This window comes from Convolutriloba macropyga, chromosome 4, assembly GCF_964194025.1.
Source record: "Convolutriloba macropyga chromosome 4, txConMacr16.3, whole genome shotgun sequence".
Taxonomy (NCBI): Eukaryota; Metazoa; Xenacoelomorpha; order Acoela; family Convolutidae; genus Convolutriloba; species Convolutriloba macropyga.
Genome location: NC_134471.1, coordinates 40,910,567 through 40,922,587, shown reverse-complemented (window position 1 = coordinate 40,922,587; position 12,021 = coordinate 40,910,567). Strand labels below are relative to the sequence as shown.

Below are 12,021 nucleotides of genomic sequence, written 5' to 3'. Positions count from 1 at the left end.
GATGAGCGGGATCGGAACCTTATGTGCGAGCGCACATTGCCGAGCCTCCTTGTTTGAATGAAAAAAGAACATATTTGTGAAAGAGGACACAAAGTATCAAACTTTACGACTTTGAGAAAAACTTTTTTGAGTTAAATTTCAGAGACGGGCAAAAGAATCGGAAAATCTCAGAGCCCAAAATTCGTTCTTTTCAATGGTCTATACATCTTAAAAAGATTCAAAGGTAGAAAAACCCGTATTTTTCTCATTAAATTTTTTTTTGCGCCGCAACGCATTATCCTCTACGGGAAAAAAGAAATGCGGTGATTGTATTAATAAGGCAGAAACTAACTTTTTGGAAAGCTGTTCATCTTTTGTTATTTTTCTTAAAGAACTCTCTAAGTAACTCCTCGAAAATATCATAGTTCCCCAAAGCAAATGAAAACTAAAATCAAAATCCTTTCGTAATTTCGGCACAATTTTCTGTCTTCTTTGAAAATTTCCACCAAACTGCTAACACTTTGGCCAGATACGAAGACATCTCAAACTCAATAAGCGAATGCTAACTTCTTGTTTAAATTATCTACTTTTGGCGTACAAAAAATTAGTGAGTAGGCAATTACTTCTGTTCAGTTGGCATCCTAAAAATGCACTTTGTTTGTTCTAATTTTCTTTCGAATCTTGCAATCTAAAAATTTTATAACTTGGAAAAATTGCCTGTAATACAAGGTAATGTCATTTAATGATCAAAACTTGGACGCGCAATTTTTTCTGATAGCTGGTCTAAGTAATTTTTCAACAAAAATCTCAAATCGCAATCCAGCAATAAAGTTTGGGTATCACAGATTGATTGGGACAGGTTGATTTGATATACGCAAAAACAGGAAATTCGCTCCAACAAAATCTGAAAACTTTATAAATCTTTAAATTTTAAGAAAATAATGATCAAGGCTATCGCAGCTTGCAAAGCACTACTATAAAAAAGAAATTTCCATGTAATTAAAGTTTCGTTTTTTTTTCATTTAAGAAAATTTGAGATGTTTCATGCTGTTTTGAAACATCTCTCTAGTCGAATCATTTGTTAAAAGAGCACGTCTAAGTTTCAAGTTACTGGACAAAAGAGTCCAAGATTTTGTTGCAATTTGGCGGTTTATTTGAATCATCTTGAAAGTTTCAATAACATTGGCAACATGCTGCAAGGGCACAAAGGCGGCATCAAGGGTTTTCAGAAGCATCAATTGATTGAAGTCTTTTGTCATCTTCTTTGAAATTGGCTCAGAAACTGTAGGCTGAAATGTTGTCAATATCATCAGTACATCAATTTGTGGGAAAGGGGTAACTCGCTTTGCCTAAAACCGGAGCGAAGAAAATAAAAAAAAATACAGAGAAAAAACGCGCGAGACCGGAAACGGCGCGAACGTACGTGCCGAAAACCGTTTTTACCTTTACGACTCTTTTTTCTCCATCTCGTCCAGGTGTAGTTTCCATGACCCTTCACAGTGGCCAGATGCCTCTTGTTGTTTGGTCTTTCAACACCCAAACGATGTCGTCTACTTTGAGCGGTCGCTCGTTGTTGTTTGACCGTCGGCTAAGGGTTGGCAAATACTCTTTCGCCAAGCGTCGCCATGTGGGTCATCAGCTTCTGCGTGTTCTTCCATGTCTTCAAGCTTGCAGATTGCTGGTGTCCAAATTGTCCTGGTGGCAAGCTATTGAAGGGACGCTAGATGAGAAAGTGGTTTGGAGTCAAGGGTTCCTCGTTGTCGGGCTGCTCAGCAACGTTAGTCAGTGGTCCGGAGTTGAGGATTGATTCTGCTTCCACCGTAATCGTTAGGAAAGTGTCAAAAGAGTCTTCTGTATCCTAGAATGAGAAGGAGCGTTCTTTTGGCGCTCTGGATCAAACGTCACCCACCAAAACATGTTTTAAAACATTTCTCTAGTCTAATCATTTGTTAAAAGAGCACGTCTAAGTTTCAAGTTACTGGACAAAAGAGTCAACAAAAAGTTTTTGTTGCAATTTGGCGGTTTATTTGAATCATCTTGAAATTTGCAATAACATTGGCAACATATGCTAACATTTTTTTTTACAGTTGATCGAAAAATCAGTTTTCCAGCGGTGTTCGCATGTGCGATCTGATGTCCTCACTTTTCGTAAGTTCGTTATCACTGTTTCTCAGGATAAAAATGCAAGTACTACAACTGATTGCGTTCTACATAAAATTTATTCATAACCTCTTTTGCTCATAGCACCCGGTCTGCCAGACTATGAAATTATGCCCGCTGCCAACTACTTGGTACCTCTATTCTTGACTGCAATAGAAAAACTGCAGATTACAATTTTTTTGCGAAAAATTTGAGATTTCAGAAAAACTGTTAAAAAATCAGTGCAGTGATTGTTTGCAACTGTCAAAATAATCAGTTTCTAGTTCATTGACGACAAAAAACAATTTCTATGATACTTTTGCTCACATTTTTTTCTGTCTCTTAAATTAAATACACCCGCATCAATTGCATCTTTTTTATTGTTGTTAACATGTAAATTATTCAAAATATAACCCTAAGGTTAGGTTAACTATTGGATTTGAATTTAGCATAAGATTTCAAAATTTTAGGGCCCATTTTTGATCTGTCCACCTCCGTTTTAATACTTATTAAAGGTGCCTTTTGAATTACCTGTTTTGCCCAATCAGTGAGCGAGATCTGAACTAGAGATTTGAACTCGGCCACGCTATCAAAATGACTCTTTTCAACTAATAAATTAAAGAATCTGGTGGCTTTTCAAAATCTATAAGCTACAAGCAAATTATACGATGTAGAAAACTAGCATTGAACTTGGATAAAGATAGTTTCCTATACAAAACATCAAGTCTTGGCTGTTATCTGTTGATTTAAGCAACTTCGAAACCGTCTTTCGTTATCCAATTTACAACCATCAGTTTCACAATAAGCGTCAATCTCGCATTTCCGTGTATAGTACTGGCGAAGTTCTTCTAGGTATTTTGTGTAAAGCTGGTCGGCTTGCTCCTTACGTGTTAAAACTTTCAGCACGACAGAATCCGAGCTGAAGTCTTTTGGCGAATAATGGAAAACACAAGTATAATTGGCTGTTTTTTGGGCCGCTACTTTAAGTAAGGAATAGGAGAACCCGGTTATTGTTTTACGTGTTAAACTCGGGCCAATCTGATCCGTTGTGGCTATTGACGTTGTAACTGGATCAAAACACGACAATGTATTGACACCCACGTTAGTTCCGCACTTGCCTACACTTTGTGACGAGACGTCGCGGCTGTTTTCGTACCACCGCGCCTCGGGGGGATAAATTTCAGTGGAAGATTGGTCGGGAGTGAAATGTTTGGAGATGGAAAAATTAGCACCACAGAACAAGGTTACTTCACTCGCAGCAAACACAGCCTCTGGAGCCTGGTCTCTCAGAAGAGGCGGAAGGAACGCCACGTGATATGATGTTTCATCAGCTGGAACCTTGTTTGGGCATGAAGCCACTTGGGTGGTCAAGTTGGATCCCTCCGGAATTATGGCACCAACGTGGCCTTCACACATTTCGGAATCCGGGTTCCACAGACATTCGGGATCCCTCGAGGTCTGCAAGCAGTCCAAGCATGTTGTGTAATGATGACAGAGATTCCTGGGTGCTTTGTACACAGTCCAGGTGCTTCCAACGTATACGTTATTGTCCTTTAGTCGAACAAAATAGGTAAAATTATCGTCAAAGAGACCCTTTTCGAACACTTGAGCACCTAGGTTTGGCAGATTGATGAAATGACTTGTGGTGGCTTGAAGATTTTCGAAATTGTTGTCCACTGTAAGCTTTAGAAGGTTCAGTTTATTCGTCGTAACATATAGCTGAGTGTAGTTCTGGTAAACATCCGCAGCTAGGCTTTGAAAATTGTATGACAACGAGTAGGCAATGGGTCGCCTTGCTACTGGTTCGACCCACTCATGCATTAAAGGTAGAAACTCGTTAGATAACGTTTCGTCTCTGGTTAGGTCCTGTTGAACATTCATGTGGCAAAAAGAAAAATTGGCTGGTACCAGACTTTGGTTAGATTGAAGCTGCCAACTAAGATGACTATCGGCTCGAGAGCTGCGAGGCTTCTTTAGGTTTTTACTGTCTAGCACCCTGTCAATACTGGATTTTCTGAAGGCGCAAACAGCAGCGCCTGTGAGACCTGTAACAGAATCAGATTCTTCGACGGGTAATTTTTTACTTAAACAATGAAATTCCTTTACTTAAACAATGAAATCTTCATTTTTACATTACTGTGACATCCAAAACTGGATAACTGGGCTGTTATAGAATATATTCTTCGACCACTGAATACAGAACGAAAGTCAGCGGGGAGTGTGATTTACAAAGCAAAAAGAATGTTCCAACCCCTGCAGATTGTAACTTCTAAGGACTGGTTTCATTATCACCTAAGTAAGCAGAAGTCAAGTCGAGAGAATTTTACAGTGAGGTAAATCACGAATGACAAAAATTACTCGCGCAAATGTTCACAAAACTGGCTCCAATAAATGTGGAAAGTAAGTCACGCACGCAGTGCTTCAGAATCGAGTCGATTAAAACAGGACTTGAGCCGGCGACTACCTACTTAAAAATAGACGAATTACTTCATACTATTCATTTTTTAAAAAAAAACCGAGTTAAAAACAAAAAAAAAACAAAATGTAATGATCTTTCGAAAATCTTCTTAAATCAGGACTGCAAGACAGTTTTTTCTAAATTTATTGCGGGATACCGTTTATTTTGATTAGTTATTTTGATTTTCTGATTAATTATCTGTTAACAATTGCCTCAAACAGCTCCATCAGTTGCAACATTCAAACGATTGATCACCGAAATCTTAAAATATCTGTTCCTTCAATGACACCCCCACACGACAATCAACTATAAAAATCAAAGGCAAAAACAAAAGCATTGATTTACCACAGTTAAAAACAGGCTCTTTAAACATGCGGTTGTCTCCCCCAGATACCAACAATCAGAAAAACTTTCTGTAAATGAAAAAAAAAACAAGAAATGGGCAGAAATCTTAAACGGTAAACAAAAACAGGTCAGTTCTTGACTTAATTCAACCAAATTTCCTTCCCATAAACAACTTAAAATGAAAACAAATCAGATGAGATGTTCATCAAAAACCACCGGTCACACTAACGGCAACAATAAAATCTCCTTTGACTATTAAATTGAAAAACACAAACTGTAAAAAAGCTTCTAAAGCAGCAAAAAGGCAAAAATAGCTCACACGCTTAATCCATGATTGAGATTACCAAAAACTCGCGCAAAATGTTAACGCATGTGCGAATGTTAATTGTTAATACAAGGGCGAAGAACAACCTCAGGTAAAGTTGAAACTTAATAACTGCTTTGAAAATGTCGCACGTCGGGTAATTTTCTACCCACTACGGGAAAGATTATTCTCGCTCTCCTCTCTCTCTCTCTCTCTCTCTCTTTCTCTCAAAATCCTATGTGGGATTCAATCGCTTTATATTCATTCATCTCATTGAACTAAAAATTTTTCCACGTGTCGCTTATACCTCACCGATTTTAGAAAAAGATCGCAAATCCACTTCGAGTCGTAAAGAGAAGTCCAATAAGAGCTCTAACCAGTAAACATAAACCGAATAATGTCGGATGAATTGCTCTCGAACGACAGGCGGGTGGAAAATTATTTCACCACGCCGGGATTCGAACGATTGACCTCCCGATCTCTAACCAAATGCACTGCCCACACACACGGCTATCAGGCCCTTGTTGATATGCTGCAACCGATTTTATATTAGCAAAAAACTTTACTTCGGAGTGAGAGCAATAGAGATTGCTCAAAAATGAAGAATGAAAGGTTCTAGAAGAAAAGCGCAAAAACGGTCAAACAAAAAATTTGCATAAAAAAGACCAACACGTTTACGATAATTGCTATGAACTGCGTTTAAGAGCAATTAAACAAGTTCACCAGTTATAATATTAACTGCAAAAGAACTAGAGATTTAAAACTGCCACAGCAGAACAATTAAACGCAAATTCGAAGAGTACCTTAAATCTAAGAAACACAACAGACGGAAATCAGAACCAGATAGATATATACTCATCGTGAACTTATAATTCGGAGTGAAGTCAATAATATGTAAGGTCAAAATACAACATCAATGGGCCATCTCAGAAGTCGTTACTCTTCAAACATAGCTGGCAGATTGCCAGAAAAAAGCCGGAATAGCTTCGTAGATCTACAGTCTCAAAAAAAAACAGTAAAAAAGACAGACCAAAAAACTCGTCTTTTCAGTGAATGCTGGTACGTTATATTTTGATTAAAAATCTATAAGTTTTTTGCTGTCTATTAGCTGCTCTCAAATAACCTTCATTTAGAGTGACACATACCCATTTGACCTCATCTCTTTGAATTAAAGTAAATAAAAGTCAATTTCAAAGTGCGGAAGTCATTTTTGAGAGTGAGGTACGTCAAATGTGGCCAAAAATTTAATCACGCGAATGAACAAAAAAACTCGCTCCATTAAGAGCGAAAATGACGTCACGCACGCAATTCAGTAGAAATTGCATGAACGAAACAAAAATCGTAACAAAAATCGCGACGACGAAATAAAAAACCAAGAGAAGGCCAATAATAGCCCCAGCTATCGCTGTGCGGCTATTAAAAAATGAAAGTGCTACCTGCCGAATTGTTTGTTTCTTTTCCGAGTGACCAAAATTCTGATAACCAATCTGATCGTTGCAATTAAAAATTTGAACCACGAAATGGTCTCCACAAAGCAGTTTCAATGAACCGCAAACTTAGAGACTAATGGGCGTAAGGCTCTATGTGAGCTGCTCAGCCACTTACTTTCCTCCGGTCTTTACCTGTTTATCCCGTTTTTAAGGACCAAAAGTTAAGTGTCCGTCGAAAATTCGGTCGAGCAAAAATCGCATAAAAAGACTACAGGAGTAATATAATTGCTACAACTTATTGAGTGCAGCTGAGAGAGGTGGGAGATAGTATCGCTCAGGGATCTTTTCATTGTGAGAGTGAGCAAAAACGGGGGTCAAAGTACCTCTTTTTTCTTGCAGCTAAGTTGCCTTAAATCAAGTCTTCACTTCTCATTGAAAATTTTTGAAATCTCCGCGCAAAACTTCAACCTCTGCTGGTAATTTGTGCAATCTATAAAAATGTGAGCCAATAATTAAATTCAAGTAACTTGATCATTGCGATGTTGCATAGAAATCCTATAGCTGCAAAGAATTCTGCCGAGTTTTAAGAGACGCTCAAACTAAAGCCGCAAAACTTTCCAGATTCCTGAATTAGCGTTAGATAAGGCTGGCCACCTGATATCCAACTGCGTTTTGCATATAAACTCTAGGCCGAAGCGTATTCATAGCTCGGGTTTTGCGCATGTGAACATTTTTTTAAATAATATTAAAAACATAACCGACTAACGTCGGGCGAATTGCTCTCAAACGACCAGCGAGCGGTTGGCTTCGACAACAGCTAGCCACGGTTTAGTGTCCTCAGGGCGCTACCTCTTTATCCCGTTTCTGAATACGAATGTCAAATGAGTCAGACAAAAAATCGGACAAGCGAAAAATGCATTCAAGACAAACAGGATTAATATATTTGCTACAAATTGCTCTTGAGAGCAATTAACAATAGTTTCCTAAAAGTGCCTGTTAGCTCATTTATGATAAAAAAACATTTCAGCTATCACTCATTGATAATGAGGATCAGAGATGGTGACATTACGCCACATAACAGCACCTAAAGTGCGGAATCAACAAAGAGAGAGAGAGAGAGAAACGGAAAGGAACCCTAAAACGTGAACGAGAAAGAAACGGAAAGGAACCCTAATCGAAAGAGAGAGAAGGAGACAGGAATATCTTCCATGATTGGATTCGACACTGCAACTTCTAGTTTCTAACCTTGTTAATAAATAAATCATATAGAAAAAACTGAAAAAGGCAAAATTAAAAAAAAATTTGAACTTCGCAATAAAATCAAAACCATTTTTTGTCTCGAAAGTTTCGCCAAGTAACTCATCTCCGAGACATGAAAATTTTCGTTGGCCAGTAATGGTCGCTAAACCCAGAAAAGGACAAAAAATATTGAACAAATTTGGAAAAAATCGCAAATTGTAACAAAATCTCGCTAAAATTCAAGACATTGATATTTTAAGAACAATTTCATTGTCGCAAGAGACTATCCAGTATCCCTGTTTCAAGCCTGAAATAGTTTCACTGGCTCAAATATCCATACGCTTGGAACATAAAAATTTTCCAAAAATTTGAGAAGTTTAAATTTTATCCAAACATTACTAAAACTGGAGTCATAAAAAATGTTGATCACAATCCCAATAACTCTTAACTCTAGAAACTATGCAGCAGCTTATTATCAAACCTTAGAGGAGATCCCAGGGCCTCTGCTGCCGTAAAAAATTCCAAAACATGAAAAAATTGCAAAAATTTTTAAAAATTGCTTAAATTCGTGATATTAAACTCTTGAAGAACATTCCATAACACCTATAAAACTATGCAGTAACAAACTATCAAACACTAGAGGAAGTTCCGTGGCCCTTGAGGCAAGAGAAACCTAAAAAATGACAAATTCAAAACCACTTGAAAAAAGCAAGTTTTATAAAAAAAAATTGCTAAAATTTGTGACATTAAAAAGCTGAAAAACTATTCCACGACCAGTAAAAATTTATCAGTAACTTATTATCAAACCCCGTGGGATCTTTTCTGGCTGCTGGGTCTGGCATAAGGAAAGAAATGTCGACAAACTTGAAAAAATTGAAAGTTTTGTCGAAAGATTGCTAAAATTCGTGATGTTTAAATGTTGAAACGATTCCATTACCACTAGAAACAATGCAATAACTTATTATCAAACCCTAGAGGAGGTTCCTTTACATCTAGGGCTGATAAAAAACAAAAAATGTCAAAAAGCTTGAAAAAAATTGCAGAATAGTTGCGTTTTTTTAGCAAGCGGTTGTTCGTCAGTAGCTAGCCACGGGAGGGGGGGGGGGGGGGTGAACACTGGGGTGGGGGCAACAGCTTGGTAGGGGGGTGGGGGAAACAGCTTGGTAGGGGGTGGGGCAATAGGGTGGGGGGTCAACAGTGGGGGTGTCTTCAACCTCTAAGAACCACTCTTCACATTATAAGTATAAGTATAGATCTCCAAAACAGTTTGAGCTGAAACAGAGCTGAAAGGCACGCTGGGCGCTACCTGCTTATCCCGTTTTTGAGGACGAAAAGTCAAAAGCGTTAGACAAAAAATCGGCCAAGCAAAAAATCGCATTAAAAAAAGACCGACAGGACTAATATAATTGCTACAAACTTCATTTGAGAGCAATTAACACAAAATTCCAGTTACAGATGGTTCTTTTTCTAGCTGCAAAACAAACTGTATTCCAAAGACGGTCTGAGCAGAATTTATTCGGATTACCATTTGAAACCGGTTGGAGATATAAGCCGAAATTATGGTTGGTCATTTTCCACAGAGGGATAAAGTTTAAATTATTCACAAGTCCAATTAATATAAATTCAAACGTTCAATGATACAAGTAGCATCTCGTTCAGTAGGCTGTGTCAAGAAAATACAGATATAGACATATCACAGTTTTCCAAATACTCTTTAATTCTTACTTTTCAAAAATCGAACAATCTTAGCGAGTCAAAATGAGACCGAACATCTTCATTTATAGTCTGAATGCATATATTCAAATCAAGTTTGTATTCAAATCAAGTGTGAATTATTTCGCGGACCTTAAATAGAAATGCTTGTTTTGGGTCCAAAAATATCTTTCGGGTGGTAAAATTTCAATTGGACAATCAAATTATCTACCGGTGGCTTCGTCTCATTAGAAAAGCATACGTATCGAGTAACTTACAGACGAATCCGAGCAGCTGATTTGAGTCAAAGCAACTCTCGAGGGCTCTGAAGTTGCCTCACTTTGGGCGTCAATTGAGCACTGCTGTAGAGCCTCGCAACAGACCCGCTCTTGAAAGTTCTTGTAGGCAACTTGCACTGTTTCCTTGTTCTCCAATGGCAAACTCAGAGCTGAAAAACAGTTTGTTAACATCGTAGATAGAGTTCGATCACAATTTAGTAAGATGAAATGGCTCAAGGAGTACGTACCTGCGTTGAACCGTAGATCTAAGTGGCAGACGCCTGCCGAGCATCACCTCAAGGTTGGTGATTTAGTTTGGATCGTTGAAGAAAGCAACCCTAGGAGTTACTATCCAACCGCTCGGATTGAGGAACTTCGGTACGGCTCCGACAGCGTCGCCCGCTCCGCCGTCTTACGCACGTCATCCGGATCGCTCGTCCGCCCACTCGTTAAGCTTGTACCGATCCTCCCAACATTTTCTTCCGGGCCGGAGGATGTTACCGAGTAAACTAAATGAACAATCTATTTAAAGCGCTATTTAAATAAAAGAGCAGCGAGAAATCTATGCGCTATCCAGCGAGAAAGTTTATTACGTAATCTCTTAACCATATAAGCCTTATATCCGTTCTTCTATACGTAGAGAGCTCAGAAAAAGTTCGTTAAACATAATTTTCGTTGAGCCTACTAATATACTGAATCGATTGCGCTCTTTTTAGGCTTAATGTTTTTATGTTTCGAAAACGTATCGGTGACCAATCTGAGTCGAAAATCGACTCAGACAAATACCTGCTAAAAAAGATCAAGCTGGATTTGCCGGGCCATGGAGAGGGGCTTTTTGGCCTTTATACGTTGTTGAATGCAGTTATCGATCTCGATCAATTTAAATTAACGATTGTGTGTTTTCGCACCTATATTGCTGGTGCCGCGCCCCTCTATAATTCGAGGGGGCCTCGATTCGAGATTGGGCGTCTTGTAAATCAAACGATTTGCTTTACCCTTACGAAGTGTACAATTGATTGCCTCTACTCTTGTGGAAGAACCTGCAAAGAATAATTTCTGATTGCAATTAAGTTCGGTCAAATTATCGTTCCCCGCTCTTTATTGATCATGGAATGTTGATACCTTCACCTTGCTCCTTAGTCCCAAAAAAATTATTTCCATTAGTTAGCAAATCCCAATCTGATTGTGACCAAAACTTATCGGTTACTTTCCCGTGTGGCATTAAATTGGCAGGCATTTTGCAGAGAATCAACTCGGAAGGGGCGGGCCTTAATTGGCATTGGCTTTCGTTATTAACGTGAAAGCGATTTGCAATAATAATTGAATCGCAATAAAATTGACACAATTCATTTATTTGAGATTCAATTCCCCTCAAAATTGAATGAGAAAAGTGATTAGTGTGAAATTTGCCGATCTACAATCTGAGGAATCGAAGCCTTGGAACCTGTACCAAAAAAAAACTTGACCATGTTGGAATTCCTGGCGATCTGGAGTCCCGAACATCGGTGAACAAGGATTCGGTCGCTTTTGGAGGCACGAATGGAGACAGGGTTGTAAATGATTGTGTACGCTGAGGGCACATAAAACTATACAGTGTGTTGTGGTTTCTAATGACAGGGCAACTCTCGAACTGGCGACACATCTAGAAATCGACTCCAAATCTATCGAAGAGCTGCACATTGGAACCGAGAAAAAAAACTTGTAAGACTTACCCAAACTTCAACTTAATTTTCATTTGACGTTCTAAATTTATTAAACCGGCAAATCTATTAACCCCCCTTTTTTCGGTTTCATTTCCTATAATCTGGTATTTGCGACATTACCCCTGGTCACCGATAACCCATCCCATACACATTTTTTTGAAAAACAATAATTTTGACAAATTTTGTCAAAATCCAGAAATAATCAAATTGCGGTGTTTTTTACAGTTCTTGACATAAAAGCGTAGCAAAAACTTAAAAATCTTGGAAAAATTTGACCAAATTTGAAAAAAAAAATTCCTTTGTCCCTATCATTCTAAAGGAAACTTATTAAATGCGGATGTAACAATTGCATAAAGTTGTCGATTTAAAAGAAAAAAAAGACAATTCTTTTTCTCAAATAAGCGCTTATTCTTGGTAACTCGTGAAAATCGTGTATTTAACATCAAGGCTCGGA

General features: G+C 38.2%; 1 protein-coding gene across 10 annotated transcripts in view; it reads right to left on the bottom strand.

Annotated features, from left to right (window-relative positions):
- Positions 1 to 2,717: 2,717 nt before the first annotated feature.
- Positions 2,718 to 12,021, bottom strand: part of LOC142337673 (uncharacterized) — a 120,492-nt gene continuing 111,188 nt past the window's right edge. For all 10 annotated transcript variants that reach the window (XM_075387098.1, XM_075387095.1, XM_075387101.1 and 7 more), the window contains one exon: positions 2,718 to 4,163. In XM_075387098.1, the coding sequence (XP_075243213.1) occupies positions 2,839 to 4,163 (1,325 nt within the window). In that variant the 3' untranslated portion in view covers positions 2,718 to 2,838. The remainder of the gene's footprint in view (positions 4,164 to 12,021) is intronic.